Source organism: Guillardia theta (genome assembly GCF_000315625.1).
Source record: "Guillardia theta CCMP2712 unplaced genomic scaffold GUITHscaffold_93, whole genome shotgun sequence".
Taxonomy (NCBI): domain Eukaryota; class Cryptophyceae; order Pyrenomonadales; family Geminigeraceae; genus Guillardia; species Guillardia theta.
The window spans coordinates 260876-277105 of NW_005434581.1; the positions used below are offsets into that span (position 1 = coordinate 260876).

At 53.2% G+C, this 16230-nt stretch overlaps 4 protein-coding genes across 4 annotated transcripts; 1 reads left to right on the plus strand and 3 right to left on the minus strand.

The window, feature by feature from the left end:
• Positions 1–1768: 1768 nt before the first annotated feature.
• GUITHDRAFT_154935 (hypothetical protein) lies at positions 1769–2333 on the minus strand (the record flags this gene model as incomplete). The annotated part of the gene is made up of 1 exon (XM_005824550.1): positions 1769–2333. A coding segment is annotated over exon 1 (440 nt), but the record flags the coding sequence as incomplete, so codon positions are not given.
• Positions 2334–3615: 1282 nt separating this feature from the next.
• On the minus strand, positions 3616–6386 carry GUITHDRAFT_158580 (hypothetical protein; the record flags this gene model as incomplete). Its single annotated transcript, XM_005824551.1, has 17 exons — positions 3616–3660; positions 3717–3777; positions 3829–3875; positions 4175–4246; positions 4292–4339; positions 4572–4613; positions 4664–4728; positions 4786–4821; positions 5044–5116; positions 5166–5207; positions 5260–5316; positions 5545–5607; positions 5655–5681; positions 5731–5784; positions 5915–6025; positions 6176–6235; positions 6291–6386. 17 exons carry the CDS (start codon positions 6384–6386, stop codon positions 3616–3618), a joined length of 999 nt encoding a protein of 332 aa, XP_005824608.1.
• A 1727-nt stretch (positions 6387–8113) lies between these two features.
• Positions 8114–12200, plus strand: GUITHDRAFT_55772 (hypothetical protein; the record flags this gene model as incomplete). The annotated part of the gene is made up of 12 exons (XM_005824552.1): positions 8114–8308; positions 8366–8449; positions 8679–8738; positions 8983–9118; positions 9392–9458; positions 9647–9707; positions 10107–10333; positions 11295–11328; positions 11707–11839; positions 11885–11943; positions 12076–12100; positions 12139–12200. Coding segments are annotated over 12 exons (1143 nt in total), but the record flags the coding sequence as incomplete, so codon positions are not given.
• Positions 12201–13032: 832 nt separating this feature from the next.
• Positions 13033–14993, minus strand: GUITHDRAFT_144899 (hypothetical protein; the record flags this gene model as incomplete). The annotated part of the gene is made up of 9 exons (XM_005824553.1): positions 13033–13077; positions 13176–13286; positions 13336–13395; positions 13585–13629; positions 13761–13800; positions 13848–13905; positions 14058–14135; positions 14521–14605; positions 14979–14993. 9 exons carry the CDS (start codon positions 14991–14993, stop codon positions 13033–13035), a joined length of 537 nt encoding a protein of 178 aa, XP_005824610.1.
• Between the last annotated feature and the right edge of the window lie 1237 nt (positions 14994–16230).

Genomic DNA, 16230 nt, shown 5'->3' on the forward strand with positions numbered 1-16230 from the left:
CAGGGTCTTCCCAGGCGACCTGTTTGAAAACATTACGAAGTTGGAAGTTAAAGTTTTTTTTATGCTTTTCAGGTTGAGTTGCAGTCCGGGACCTTGGAGCGGCTTGGAGAAGAGTACCGCGGTTGAGTACCTGAACTTCCGAACTCCGAAAAGTTGCAGTGCCCGCCGCGGCCCGGGGGGGGGGGCGGGGGTAACCGTCCGATCACAGTTGAACCGGCGTACGGTACGGCCCAGTATTGAAAACCGTTGCAAGGTCAGTGATCAGAACTCGGAATCGGAAACTGAAAGCAGTTCGAGTCCGACAACTTGGCTTGCCAAAGACTGAGAGATCGACTCGGTAGCATTCCATGGCATTTTCTAATGCTCGCTTTTGATCATTTTCGAGCGGGGTACTTCAGCCCAGGATTTTTGAATGGTCGGCGCACTGAAAATTTGTACCAGAAACTTCGATAATGGTTGAAAGTATGTTTGAATCGGGGACCGTGTCGAGCAGTTTTAGGTTTACAAGTATTCTTGCTTCCTCCAAACAACAAGGTTTCAAACATTAAAACTATTTTTGACCTTACACGCTTTTACACGCCTGGGGGGTGCATATACAACCAAATTGCCTGCCCTCCCCCTTCCCCCATTGCTGCATCCGCACCCGCCGGCGCAGGCGGCGTTTGTTTGAATCCCAGATGGCTCTCAGCCAATGGCTCTTTCATCGTATTCAAGCTCCAGGCCATCCAAGGTTGGATCATGTGTGAATGTTTGTACTTTTTGCGGCATACTGCAAGACGACGTTTCAAACAGCTCGAGCTTGTTTTTCAAAGGAAGCTGTAGGAATCAGCATCGCCATGGATTCCAGAGCCTAGGGCTGTTTTCGAATCCATTTGATGCTCATTGCAAGATGGAGAATTGCTCGTTTTTGGTGATCAAGCATCCACAACCCTCTTTCGTATGATTGAGCTTCGAGCACATCTCTGACTGTAGAGTTGTTTGGTGTCAAGATTGTTTCTCGTAAAGGATCTCTCTGATTAGGCAATTGATTGTTGTTTTGATTGGCATTCTACAAGACCCATACTTCCTCCTCTCTGTGTCAACCAAGCACATAAGCATAAGGCATGTCAGTCGTGTAGGCAACTTGATTGCAAATAGATCGCAAGTGTAAGATCGATGAACTATTCAACGCCATGAATGCCGGATGTGAATGAACTTCCCTCAGGACTTCTCAGTATCGGAACCAGCGAGCTAAGACATAAGGTAGAGTCTCCATTGAATATCATTCCTGCGAATGTAATGTTTTTATCAGTTGTGGGGAAGAGAAGCATGGAGACAAGCGGGTGCCCAAGCGAATAAGAACATCTTGCGGATGTAGGTTTGGACAAAGACGGCGCCGATTCCGAGGTTGTGAAACAGGCAGCGAAAAGATGCTGAGGTTTTCGGAGTTCATAAACATGGCTTGTGACGAGCATGTCACACGTAAAGCGATGGAAAACAACAAACAAAAATTGTAAAGCAATCGAAAGCAACGAAAATCAATGGAAAACAACAAACAAAAATTCTTCTCAAAGGTCTCACTCCTTGACATCAACCACTGATCGAACATCTTTTTGACCTCGGTCATATCTCGACAAATCCGATTGTACTCCGCCGCTGAACAGAAAGTTGTTTGCGCCATCTTTTCAACGAGTGGTGCCGGTAGTTTGCAATCGAGAAGTGAGAGATTTCACAGTATTTATTATTTTCGATGTCGTCTTCATGAAAAAATATATACCCATGCACTCTGAAATTATCGTGGAAATCATCGTTGGCATGCTCCAACATGCAAGGAAAGCTGAAGAAACACATTTTTGGTATAGCATTTATTTCATCCGTATCCTTGTAAATTGATTGATAACAATCACGGTTTCCAACTTTGTTCAAAATTCTTTTCAGGGCCACACAGGGCACTCGATTAGTTATAATGGTTTCGTCTACATGTTCCAAGAGGACTCCATTGTACATGATGTACACTTCGACAACCTGTGCATCTGAGTGCAGCGATTTGATCATCCCCAGTCGATTCACTTCAACGCCCCTGTGATCTTCACACTGATATTGAACCCCTGTGCCAGGCTCAAGCATAATATTCAAATTACTGCCTGGCTTTTTCCAGTACATCCTGCGCAAGTCTCGATCATCAACTGACGTATGCAGGATCATTCGAAGCTTCAAATCTTCAGGTGTCTTTGACTCATCACAAGTCTCTTCCTGCTCCAAGAATGTATCGCAATCTTCCTGCCTTCGCCTTCTCTGAATTCCATTTGTTGCTGATACACGACGGTGAAGATTCATTTGTTTGGTGTCTATAACTGGAGCGCAAGGGAAACGGAAGCAACGGGGAGGGAGGGGAGCAGGGGGGAGGGAGGGAGCAGGGAGGAAGGGAGGGGAGCAGGGGGGAGGGAGGGAGGGAGAAGAGCAGGAAGGAGGAGGGGAGGGATACTTGCAATGGAGATCTCAGGATTTTTAATGAATTTTTATTTGCTCTTTGATCGGGGGCAAGGGGACCTGTGTTTCGGTGGCACCCTATAGACATGGGGTAGGTATCTATATAAAACAACCGGTGTAGAAAAAAAAGATTGCCGTTGCTAGCTGGCATACGACTCCTTGATTTGAAAACAAAAATACTTATTGGCTAGATTTACTACACTCGTCAATGGCTGACACTAATAAGATTTCATGAGCGTGTATCGAAATATACGAATAGCCCTACCCCCTCCATATCAGACAAACATACCGGTACACAGGGTAGAGAGCAGCCAAGAGGCGTGTAAGCCGGAACTCAAATGCTTAAAACAAATATAAAAGAGTACTGAGTGGTACAAATCATTCTGGTACAAAATTGACTAAAAACTGTATGCTTATGATCAAATTAACAGGTACAAGTGTTTGTTAAAAGGATATTAATTTATAATTGGGCATTAGTAAATGCCATGGAATGGCCTAATATCACACCGGGGCTCAGCCGACACTGCCCGGGCCGGCCCCGGCCGACTCAGTTCAACGCCGGTAGATCCCGGCCCAGAGTAGCACGCGTGCCCAGTGAGAACTTGAGAAACTTGAACCCAAGCATGATCCCGGCGACATGAGACGGCGGCGGCCTCCGTCCCGGACGTCACACATCATGCTACATGGCCGCCGCCCGGTTGAAACACGCCGTAAGAGTTGACGGTCTTGGTTTACGCCGGGGAGAGTTTTTGTTAACTCGGCGTTGTCCGATGATCGGATCAGTGACTGGCACGGCTGACTCGAGTGACATGCGCTCCATCAGCTGGCCGCCCGCGACGGCAGGCTTCCTGGCCGGGCCGAAGCCCGACGCCGTCCGCCGGCCCGGGGCGGCCCGGTCGCTGCCGCACACCGGCGGCCCGGCGGGCCCTACTTGAACTCGGCAGTCCATCACTAGTAGTACCGTGCCCGTGACTGTGACTCTGTGATACAGTGTTTCATTGCGCAACTGACAAACTTGAGAAAGAATAACCCTTAGCGAGCGAAAAACTACCGAGAAAAACCGAGACAACAGTGACAAGCGAATCTTAGGGCGTCGGATTTGTGAGGTCGACTCGTGACCATCAGTGACGTTACGAAGAATGGCAGCTATCGCATACGATAGCTGTCGACTGCCGATACCAACCCATTGATCTGCGAGGACGGAAGTCAATTGGCCGAGGAGGAGGGCAGGCTAGTAGATCTGATACCTTGCCCTTGTGCTGGAATGAGATGGAAAAGTCCAGGTCTCTATGATTGCGAGCGTTGGGCCTGCCCCGATAGTCAGTGATGCTGGTCTGACGGTTTCCCGGTACATGCTACCTCACAGACAAACTGCCTGTGACCGTCTCGTTTCTAGATACCACCAACTGAAGAGCGACGAACACGTCAGGTCAGAACGAGCAGCAGGATCGTAAGAAAGAACAGCGGGGGAGGAGCCGGGAGAGAGGAAGCGAGGAGGGGATGAGAAGAGAGAGGAGGAGGAGAGAAAGGAGGGGAGGAGAGGAGGAGGAGAGGAGAAGAAAGGGGAGGAAGAAGTGATGGTAGCGGAGGAGCAGGAGCAAGAGCAGGAGCAGGAGCAGGAGCAGGAGCAGGAGCAGGAGCAGGTGGAAGTGGTGGTGGGTGGATGAGGACGAGGAGCAGAGCTCTGGGGACTTGAAAGCTTCACCTCCTCGGAGAGGTAAAAGACGGACTGTCGCCAGTGTGTAGAAACGGCTCGGGGGGATGTTGAGAACCAGACCTGTTGAGAGGTCAGAACCAGCTGGTCGTTAAGTTTTGTGGGGACCGGGAAGTCGAGGGAAGTGAAGCCGATGTCGAAATAGACCACAAACGCCTGACGAGGCTTTAGCGGAGCGATCGAGACGGATTGGGAGAGGAGATGGGGGAGGAGGGGGAAGGGAAAGGAGATGGGGGAGGGGAGAGGGGAGAGGGGGCGAGGAAAGAGGGAGAGAGGGGGAAGAGGGGAAGTAAGGGAGAGGACGACAACGGGAACCAGTCAGTGGTTGCGGAAGTAGAAGAGGAGAGGAGAAGGCAAGGAGGAGATGAAAGGCAGGAGGGAAGCAGACCGTTAGGTAGTCATTCCTGGTGACGTTTAACCGGAAAGGTGACTGAGAGCAAGTCAGGTGGCGAAGGTTTGATCCAACAGGCTGCCAGCCACCTCAAAGGAGAGATCCTCCTTCTTGACAGTGTAGAGGTCAAAACTTCTCAACTGCAACGAGGATGCTCAGAGGTCTTTCATGGCAACCAGCGGTTGTGGCCTTGCCTGGCAGGGTTTTGTACAGATGCAGTCAGGGTTGACCACGTCGACAAGCGGCTCTGAAGCGGAAAAAATGAGAGGAGCACAACGCAGCAACGTTGCAGGGAGATTTTCAGAAGATACAAAGGATTGAAAGAAAGCAGAGAAAAGCAGAGTATCACAAAGTGGGACACAGACCCCAGCAACATGGAAGAAACCTCAAATCACGAAGGGAGAAGTGCATTGAAGTCATACAAGGGATAAAAAAGCAACACAAAGTGACACAACAAGAATCTGCAAACCTTGCAGCACCGACGACTGGATACACTTCATATTGAAGCCGTAGACATCCTTCCAGAAGTTGATCTTTTGGCTCTTCAGCTTCGTCAGGGCAAGAGGAGGAGAAAGAAAGTGAGCTGACTACCTTGTACTCCTTGTCCTCAATGCCACAGATCCACAGGACAGCCTTGACCAGACAACATGTCAGCTCAGTCAGGTCGCAGCATAGAGGAACTGACCCGGTCCGGGAGGATAAGGCCGTTGGGTGCCAACCACTTGTCTCGCGCATACAACACCTGGAGGGAAAGTGAGCACGAGGAGACGGCAGGAGGGAGGTCAAGATGAGGTATCCGATGCTAATGAGCAGGAGCAAGGGCAGAGGAGGGGAGGAGGGAGGCAAGAGGAGGAGAGGAGATGGGGCAGAGGAGAGGAGGGAGGCAAGAGGAGGAAAGGAGATGGAGCAGAGGAGAGGAGACGGGGAAGAAAGGGATCATCAAGGTGGAGGTGGAGCAAAAGAAACTCACGGAGTCCAGCATGGACTCGTAGAGCAGAGCGTATCCCATCCATTCTGATATGATGATGTCCACCTGACAAGACATGAGCTGTCTACCACTGCCGTCAGGTCTTCTTGGACCTTGACTGGCAATTCGATCTTCTCGATCTGGAGGAGGCAGCGTGAGATCGAGAGGGTTTCGAGACATTCTGATCACCATCCCGTGGATCAAGGTAATCTTGTCTTGAAACTTGTTCAGCTCAACAATCTCCTGCAAGGAAACATGAGTAAGAAACAAGGGACAAGGCAGGGAAGAAAAGACAGGGATGGGAATTAAGAGGAGGACAATGAAGGGAAGAAAGCGAGGGAGCAAGTCGGTAAAAGGAAGACTGAAAGCGAACCTTGGCCATGTAAAAGATGGATGAGCAGTCCACCGCATACACGTGTTTCGCCCCTGCTCGCACCGCAAACATGCTCAAGATGCCGGTTCCACAACCCACGTCGAGGACAACCTGCAAACAACGATTCATCATTGTCCTCCTGCTCCTGCTCCTGCCCCTACTGCCCCCCCTCCCCCTCCCCGTCCCCCAGCCAGCCCCTCCTCCCCTCCCCTTGCCCTTTCTCCTCTCATCCTCATCTCGTGATATTGCAAAGATTCTCACTTTTCCCTCAAAAACTTTTCTGTTCCTCTCGATCGCCTCCTGGTAGCTCCCAGTCCTGACCTGCCAATTCAGCAAGTCACCATTGATCCTGACATGGCCAAGTAGACAAGCATACCGAATCTTTGATCATCTGCTCATGAATGCCGAAGTGAGCGTAGGAATCGAAGTAATAGTCCTTGGAAGTAATGTCCTCCGGTTTGACCTGCTGCATGTTAAATTCCTCCCCGCCCCCAAACCTTCTTCGCTCCCCAACCTTCTTCGCTCCCCTTTCACCCCTCTCCCTGCTCTCCTCCCCCCTCCCCATCCTCTACATGACATACTGTCCCAAAGTTCCATCCCCACCGCTTTCCTCTCCTCCCTCTCTCCTACCCCCCCCCCCCCTTTCCTGCCTCCACCTTCCCAGTCCCCCAGTATCTCTATGCCTTGTCGTCTCTCACCTGTCGAAGTTGTCCGACCACATCGCCCTTGGTCACTTCTGACAGAGCGAGGAGATGAGGAGGAGCAGACGCCTTGCCCTGCATCGGGGTCGCATCACAACTTTCACTCAGTCCTCCTCCCAACCTGCGTCGGCTTTCCTTGAGCCGCATCATGCTGTTCTCCACGCCCTTGCGGCCTCTGCAGCGATGTGATGAGGATGGGGGTCAAGGAAGAGGACAGGGCACCTTCACAAACTCTTGCTTCGGAGCATGCTCGTCTGGTTTAACAGCATGCGACCCGTTCTGCTGCAGCTAATCACATGGAGAGAGGAGGAGGGGATATTTTTCACCTGCTGGTTTTTCATCACAAAGTTCTCCATCCCTTTCTGTATGGCAAGGCAGAGGTCCGAGGGACCCGATGATGGCGGGGGAGCATGAGCGATGCCGGGGCTCGATGTCTTGCCCCCTCGCAGTCTCTGCCTCCCTTGCTCCGATCCAAGACCGTCTGGTCGTCAGTTCAGCCGCAGAGAAAAAGGATGATAAGTCAGCAGCAGAGCATGTTGTGAAGAGTTTGCTACAGAACGAGCACCCAATCATTGAGATATCAAGGCAAGATAACTATGAGCATAGTTGAATCAGAGACACATTGAAGATTGACGGAATGGAGCGGCAACAAAGAAATGGCACAGTGGATGGGACGCAAGGGGGGCAAGGACAGGAGCGGAGCAAGAAGCTACGAAGAGAGAGGAAGCAGGTGGAGGGAAAGAGTTTGTGGTGGAGGAGAAGCATGTTTGAAATCGTAGATCTGCTGCTGTACGCGGACATGGCGCGGCATGTTTCACCTCCGTTCTGCATTTTCGCACGGGCTGCCTAAGAGCTGGGTGGGGGTGCATCGAAAACCCGTATCACCGGTACTTTTGTGTGTTTTGTCAAGGGTACTCAATTAAATAGTGGGGTGATATTTCAAGGGTGGTCCGATGTGACTACCATATGGCAGCTCGATATAGGGGGTGGGTAGTACCCCTACCCCTCAATTTCTGGGTGGACTGACCGGTGAAGGAAAGGTTCAATGCGGCCGAACATGCGGCATTTGATTGCGATCCTATGGGCAGGGAGCGCGATAGGGGGAGCCAAGGGAGGGAAGAAGATGGCCAGAGCATGCTCGGTAGATGCAGTTCTCCTCCCTTTCCTCTCCTCTGCCATGCCAGCAAGAGCTGTATCCTCTGCTTCTCTATCCCTCTGGACAGGTCTCCAGCAGGCATCCAGCTCGACGCGTTTGGAAAGGTTTCTTCCTTCAGCGTCATCAAGAGGCGTCGGTCTAGCATTCATGGCCTCGTTTCCTCCATGCTTCCACCGATTCCTACAACCACAGTCCCTTGTGCAAGGGGCCATCCCTCTTTGCGGGAGGAATGGGCGCAACTTGATTGGACATGGTTCAGACCGCGCGCGATGGCGAAGCTTGACGGGAGGAGCGATGAAGGTTCACGCTAAGTCCTCGCAGGGAGGGGATAGCAAACATCTCATCGTAGTGGGAGGTGGGCCCGCAGGTTTCATGGCAGCCATCGAGGCTGCTCGCCGGGCGAAGGAGGGAGGGGCGAAACTCGATGTTACTGTCTTGGAGGCGACGTCCAAGGTGCTGGGGAAGGTGAAGATCAGCGGAGGAGGAAGATGCAACGTCATGCACGACTATCGCAAGACGACCAAGCTGATCTCTGAGGTGATGACTTCCTGTGGTTTCTTGTCTCTCGGGCTGACATGCGCATGGATACGGCAGGGGTACCCGCGGGGTCAGAAACCTCTGCTGGGCCCTCTGAGCAGATTCGGACCTCTAGATACCCTCGAGTGGTTCAAGAAAGAGGTGGAGGGAGGGAGGGAGTGGCAAGGAGAGGGGAGGGGAAGGGAGGAGATGGGGAAGAGAGAGGGGAGAGACTTGAGGGGACGGGACGGGACGGGACGGGAGGAGAATGGTAACAGGGAAAGGAGAAAGGGGTCAGGAGGAGCAGAGGGGGGATCGGTGTGAGAGTGGATCAAGTATAGCGGGAGAAGAAGCCTTTGCAGCGAATCGGCTTGATGACAGACTTTTGTAGGGGGTAGAGCTGAAAATTGAAGACGACGGGAGGATGTTTCCAATCACAGACAACTCTCAGGTCATGTAAACTCGCCCCCTCCTCCTCTGCAACTTCATGTTTCTCTCCTCTCTCACTTTCTCCCCTCCAATTCCTTTAATTGTTCCCTCCTCTGCCCCAGCCTCCTCTCTTCTTTTCTCATCTCTTGTATTCTCCTCCTCCTCCTCCTCCTCCCACCATCTCGTAGAGTTTTCTTTGATCGCACCTTCGTTATCCCTTCCCCTCACGCCAAAACTGACGAGGAGATTCTGACGAGAGGATACAGACCATCATCGACGCACTGTGTGGAGCAGCAGAACGAGCTGATGTCAAGGTCCACACCAAGACGAGGGTCGACGACGTGAAGCTTGTCCGAGACAAAGAGCAGGAGGGAATCTCGTTCGAAATCTCGTGCAGCGTTCGTGACGGCGACCCCAAGACTTTCCGTGGAGATTTTGTTGTTCTGTCTCCAGGTCAGTGGGAGGTTCTTCATAACTCGTGTTCCCTCCCGCCTTAAGAATGCTTCCGTCTGTTCCTGCTTTACCACTACTATCACCTTCTGCTCCTGCTCCTGCTCCTGCTCCTGCTCCTGCTGCTCCTGCTGCTCCTCACTTGTCCTCCTCCTCAAGCATCACAATATCTGACTTTCTCTACCCCTGACTGTCGTCCTTGTCTCCTCTCTCGCTCTTCGCCAGGTTCATCTCGTCTTGCCTACGCGTGGGCCACAAAGTTGGGCCACAAGCTGGAGGATCCAGTGCCGAGGTAGAGGAGGAGACGAAGGACGGACAGACGAGCAGGGAGGGGAGGGGAGGGAAAGGGGGAGAGAGTGGCAGAAAAGGATAAGGAGGAAGGGGAGGAAAGGAGAGGAATGAAGGGGATGGAAGAAAATTATGCAAGGGAGGAGGAGGTTGGAGATTTTGGATATTCAAAGAGCTGATTCTTGGCGTCAGTCTTTTCACCTTTAACATCAAACAGAAAGTTCTCGACGGTCTCGCGGGACTGGCAGTGCAGGTGACTAGCTGATGTCCGAGAAAGAGGAGAGGGGAGGAGGGAGAGGGAGAGGATGGGAACAGGGAAAGAGAGAGGAAGAGCGAGAGGGTCAGGGTCATTGTCGGGGTCAGGGTCAGGGAGGTAACAAAAGCGCAGGATGCGATTGCATCGTTGAATAAACTTCCGGCGTCGAAAGGGTCCAAGCAACGTCTTAGGTGAGCAGTAGGTGGTAGGCAAGGGAGGGAGGAAAGGAGCGAAGGAGAAAACGGTAGAGTTGGTGGTGTGGGAAGGAGGAAGGAAAGGACCCAAAGGAGATGAGGTTGTGTAGCAGGCGGTAGAGGAGGGAGGAGTGTGGTGGACATGAGAAAGGAAAAGGCGTGGTGCTCTAGGAAGGGGAAGGAGCACCAGGGAGGGAGGGAGGAGGTGTGGATGACGGTTGTTTACAGTCAGAGGGGCCCTGTCCTCATCACCCACACCGGGTTGTCTGGTCCTGCTATCCTGCGTCTGTCTGCCTTCGGTCTCTTCCAGTTCCTCCTCCTCTCTTTGCCTCTTTGTCTTGTTGTTTTGCATTTACTCTTGCTCTCCTGCTCGTCCTGCTCCTCCCGCTCCTCCCGCTCTGTTGGTCCTGCTCCTCCACTTCTACACTTGTATCCATATCGTCCTCGTTTTCTTCATCCTTCATGAATACCCTCCATTGCCGTGCTGAACTCGATTCTCTCCTACTTCTGCCCTCTCTGTCACTTTGCTTTCAATTCTTAGAAGCTTCTGATTCAGTTCGCAACAGCGGCGCGCGAGTTGCACGATGTCAACTACAAGGCAAGAAATCGCGGAGAACGCTGAGCGAATACCCGCTCCTCCTTGCCCCCTTCCTTTTCCCTCTCATCGTTTGTTTCTATCTCTTCTCCCCTCCTCCCTTTCCCCTTTCATCCTTTCTCACTCGATCCCTCTCTCCTAATTTCCACTCTCCTTCTGAGCCTTTGCTACAGGCCCTTCTGACCATCAACTGGTTACCCGCCATAGACACTGGCTGGAGGTCTGTTCTCTCATCCTTATTCTTCTCCTCTTTCCCCCTCCCTCCCCTTTTCAACCATGTCCTGCCCTCTTTCCCCCTTCCCCTTCCCCTTCCCCTTCCCCTCCCCACCCTCCCTCCCTCCTGCCCTCCTCACCCCTTCCTCCACCCCCCTCCCTCCTGCGCTGCGCAGTGTTCCCTCTTTCCCCAGCCCTGTTTTATCCTGAATTGCTCGTTCACTTAGTTTGGTTTCTTCTCCCTCCCTCTCCTCGTCTCTTCCTTCACTCTTCTCACTGCCTGGCACCAGGGAGTCTTCGAGGAGCTCCAGCTCTTGAAGGTTGCGAATGCCGCAAAGGTGAAGACGCACTTTTCTTTCTCACGCTCCGTTGGCTCAAACTTTGACACTCGACCCTCCTCTCTCGCTCCCCTCCCTTCTCGCCCCACCGTCATCCTTCACCTTATCATCCCTCCTCCCTCTCCTTGCGCTAGGTTCGTTGCTCCCTTTGTGGTACCTCTCCCTTCTTCTTTCACCCGACTCCCTGCTCGCACACAACTGACTCGACACTCTGCTCCTTGTAGGCCATTGCTGGGTCGTCCAGCCCGACGTTGAATCTTCCAAGGAGGCTCTGGAAGGTTTCAATTCTCTCCTTCTCTGCTTCTCTCCTTCTCCTTCTCCTTCCCTTGACTCCTCTGCCCTTCTGCCGTCCCATCCATCCCCCTCTGGTGTCTTGCACTCCACTTACCTCGTCGTGCCCCCCTCCTCGTCCTCTGGAACTTCTTCCTCTCCCCACCAGCCCCCCAAGGCTCCCTTCCTATTTCTTCTTCTTTTCCTCTCCCCTCGCCGCTCTCGCTCTCCTCCCCCGCTCAGCCCGACGTCAGGCTCTCGTTGAGGACGTCGGCATTACAGAGGACAAACGCTGGGCAGGCACCAAGACCGCAGAGTTGAGGTTTGACAAGCCGTTGACACCTTGACGTGCCGCTGACACGTCGGCATGCAGGAAGCTAGCAGAGAGGATCGCGCGGTGCGAGCTGCAGGTGGGATGGACGAGTTTGGCTGTCCCGCAAACTTACCAGCTGGGGAAGGTCGAAGGCAAGGGGGCTTTCAAAGAAGAGTTCGTAACAGCAGGCGGCGTCCCACTGCCTGGTAAGCTGGTAACCAGCTGGGCTTGTTGTCTGATATCCAAGCAAGAGGTTGACATGACCAAGATGGAGAGCAAGGTGGTCCCCGGGCTTTTCTTTGCTGGGGAGGTGAGAAACTGTTTTCACCCTCTCCCAGCTTGTTACCAGCTCCCCCCCTTCCTGGTCTTCCTTGTTCTCGCATCTCTCCTCCCTCGCGCGAAACTCGCCCAGCTCGTGATCCGGCTGACGATCTCTTTTCAGCTCCTCGACATCGACGGCATCACAGGTCGGTCGCAAGGCTGTGCAGCTAACGATGACGATGAGTAGGAGGATACAACTTGCAGAGCGCGTGGACCACAGGGCATGCGGCTGGTAGGAGAAGAGGGAGGGGGGCGATCGATGGACGAGAATGGCAGGGTGAACGTAGAAGGGAGTATTGGTGACGAGGAGGGAGGGAGGGGGAGAGAGGAGGGAGAATCAACATGATTTGGTTCCTGCAGGGTGCGCCATAGCTGAAAGCTGCATGAAGCGATGATCTACGATGAAACGTGGAAGTGATGCTGCGAGTCAGGAAGAGGAGGGAGAAGGGAGACTGAGAGAGAAGGGAGGAGGGAGGAGGGGAGACTGAGGGAGGGGGACTAACGAAGGGTTACTGAGGGAGCAGAGAGGCGAGAATAATGCAGGAGGTGGAAGAATGTACAATAACAAACTAGCGAGTGATCTCCACTGGGAGGTAAACGAGTTAAACTTTGATGGGAGTGCAGTCGAGCCCATGGGAGCACTGGCGGCGAGGTCAGTGACAGTCGGTTTGTGAGTGCGAGACAGTAGAGGGAAGAGGTGGGATTTCGATCAGTCTGGATGATGGGGAGAGCATTGTAAGAGAAGGGAAGGTAAGCGTAAGAGAAGTTCAGGTGGCAGGACGTGGAGAAGGAGACGGTTGAGGACGAGGAGGAAGGACGAGGACGAGGAAGGCAACGGGAAGACGCAGGAAGGCGAGGGCGAGGGCGAGGTGGAGGAGGAGGAAGACAACGGGGGTACACCTGTACCCCACACACGGGGGGGATGATGCAGAGCTGTTGTCCCTGTACGAGCTCCTGCGGCAACGATGAGCCAGAGAGAAGAGAAGCCAAGGAGCCGCATGGGACGAGCTGGGAAGGTGCTGCGGAGGAGCTCGAAGGGGAGGAGAAGGGAGGGGGGGGCACCTGAGAGGGCTGGAAGTCAGGGTTGACGGTGAGGAACTGCTTCTCGGTAATGAGGAAACGGCTGTAGAGCCCGGAGAGCGTGTCCCCCTGCCCCGCAAAGTGAGCGAGCGAGCTTGAAGATAGCTTGGAAGATAGCTGGGGAGGGAGCAGCTCAAGTACCGGCTGAACCTCGTACTGGACACCGAGGTGTATCAGCTGACCCCTCGGCAGGTAGTCCGGGTTCTTGACCACGGGATTGAGGGTGTAGAGGTGCAGCCAGTCGGTGTCGAGCTGAGCAAGGGAGGGTCAAAAGTGTTATAAACTGGGAGAGGAGCGTCACCGCAATGGCGAGCTTCTGGATGGTATCTCCCTCTTCCGCGCAGTAGCTGCACTTTTGGACCTGCGGAGAGGAGAGGAGAGGAGAGGAGAGGAGAGGAGAGGAGAGGAGAGGAGAGGAGAGGAGAGGAGAGGAGAGGAGAGGAGAGGAGAGGAGAGGAGAGGAGAGGAGAGGAGAGAGGAGAGGAGAGAAGAGGAGAGGAGAAATCAAGCTTCAGGGGATGCAAGTGTAGCACAAATTTTAGAGCCTCACAATGGCTGAGTAGCACTGAACCGCTCGAAACCCAAAGGCCGATGCCTGGAAAGCGGATACACTCAGACCCACAATCTCCTCCCTGCCTCTTCCATCCTCGCTCCTCGCTCCTTCTCGCTCCATCCTTCCTCTTCCTCTTTCCCGCCCTCTTAAGTCTGGACTCCACCTCTTCTCACCTCGAAGCAGAACCTGTAGGGCGCTGCCATCTCCTGGCTCCTGCATCGATCGGTCATCAGCGGGCGCGAGCAGGAAGAACCTCTCACCATGCTGGAGTCCACACGAAGTCCACAGCACGCATGCTGGGATCTGTTGAGGAGGCACCTGCGGAGGAGGGAAGGAAAGGGAAGGGAGGAAAGCAGAGAGCGGGAGGAAGAGGAAGAGGAAGAGGAAGAGGAAGAGGAAGAGGAAGAGGAAGAGGAAGAGGGCAGAAATCAGACAAGAGTTTATTTTCCTCCTTCCCGTCGTCAACTCACCGAGCTGGACGTCATTGACCTGAGCCTTGCCGATGATAATCCTCTTGTCCTCGGGGGACGGGAAGCCGATGGGTATGCCTGAGATGGCATCAGCTGCTTCCCAGTGATTCCTCTTGCATGCCTGTCGGGCTAGGAGGAAAGCTTCCAGCTACGACGGGTTTGATCTGGACAAAGTTCGACCCACAACCTGAGGTGGCATGCGTGAGGAAGAGGAGGAGAGGAAGAAGAGCAGAGTAGGAAGAAGAAGAGGGGAGAAAGACGAAGAGAACAGGAGGAAGAACAAGAGCAAAGGAACACAGTGGTGCTGCAGGCTGACATGAAAAAGTGGTGGTGGAGAACAGAGAAGAGGAGGAGATGGTGGGAGATACACATGAGGGTCAGGAACAGAGATGTAGTGGATCAGGTTCATCAGATGTCAAAATGACATGCGAACAAGGGAAGCACACGAACAAAGAGGAATCACCTCCGAGAGGATCGCTGTTGGTCAAATTCGCGTAGACCCTATGAGAATGCTCGTGAGGAAGGAGGATTGAGTAGTGGCCACACACCTGAACGACGATTGGCAACCGATGTGAAACAGAAACGAAGTTTGCGCTGTGACAAGCAAGTGAATGGAGGGAAAAGATTCACAGGTACATAGGCACGGGGAAAAACGACAACTCAAATGGAAAGATACATGAAGAGAGAGCATTGAAAGAGATACACAACAAAGAGATCGGCTGTCACAGATCCAAACATTTCCTTTCTATCAACCATGTCCCCGCCTGCCTCCCTGCCTGCCTTCCTGCCTCATCTAACGTCGCAGGCGCTTACCTACGCTCTGGAACGAGACCTTGGGTTCTACGACAGTGACTTGTATCGGAAAGTAGCGGCTGAGGCAACTAAGTCAACAGAACAAACACCAACTCCTTCGCCACTGACCTCGTCACATTCCATTGAGATCCGTTTTGAACGACCCAAAAGATTTCTGATTCACATGTCACCCTCATGCGTTCCATGTCATCTCCTCCGCTCACCCGCTTTATACGTCTGGCCCACTTGACTGGCAGTCGGCTGATACTCGTACTTGAGCCCTCCCTGGTGGCCGCGGTGAGTAGGGAGAAGAGGAAACATGGAGGAGATTTGTGTGTGGAGGGGAGGGAAGAGGTTGGGGGGGGGGGGGGGGGGGGAAGGAGGAACTGAACCGAGGAGGAGGAAAGGGCTCATCGAGCAAGGATGCGAGCATAGTGAAGTCACCTGGCAGGCCTGGAAAGGAAGGTTGCTGTCGTAACGGACAGTGTTGCCCAGGCAGGTCAGCTTGAACTCACTGTGAAGGAGAACAAGGCTGTCAGTAGAACCTTCATGACATGAACTAGCGATGGTTCTCACTATGGCAGAGAAACTTGCGATATCCATGCCACCGAGAGCCCAGGATAGGACGCTGGAAGAACATAACTTCAGCCTCCCCCCTCCCCGCCAATCGCCATGTTTGTCTTCACCAATATTTTGAATAGTAGCTGATGCGGTGCCGGTGAAGTTACAACCAGACTGTGTCAGGCGTCACTTGCTGGAGTTGTGCAGGAGAACCCTCACCAGGACTTGAGCTGGCTGTACAGGATCGACTACAATCTCGACTGCGCACGTTGGGACAAGCAGTGCGAGAAGAGTGACAAACAACAGCGATGACATGCTAACACAACCATCACCAGGGCATCATGAGACCATTTCAAGTTACCTCGCGCTCCCGTGCATTCTCTTTCTCATATCATGCCCCCCGACTCATCGTCTACACAAGAAAGTTTCAGTCCTTGAGCATGACAGGAATTTTTGCGATTTTCTCCCCTCCACTGCGACCAAAGATAGATGTTGAGATCTCATAGTCTCTCCAGCATTATCTCCTGCTTCCCCTCCCTCCCCTCCCTCCCCTCCCTCCCCTCCCTCTCGTCCCTCTGCTCCCTCCTATCCCTCCTATCCCTCCTCTCCCTCCTCTCCCTCCTCTCCCTCCGCTCCCTCCCCTACACCATCTGTTCTTTCAACCATTGCGCATTGGACTTCAAGGGACCGGTACATCCTTCTGAAGTATAGTAGGTAGGGGTACTCATGGCTCTTGGGGTGGTAGGGTAGTATTGAGTAAACTTTAGGTCAAGTATGTTGTAGTCCGCGAATGATGGTGTACCATGACACTACCCCACCC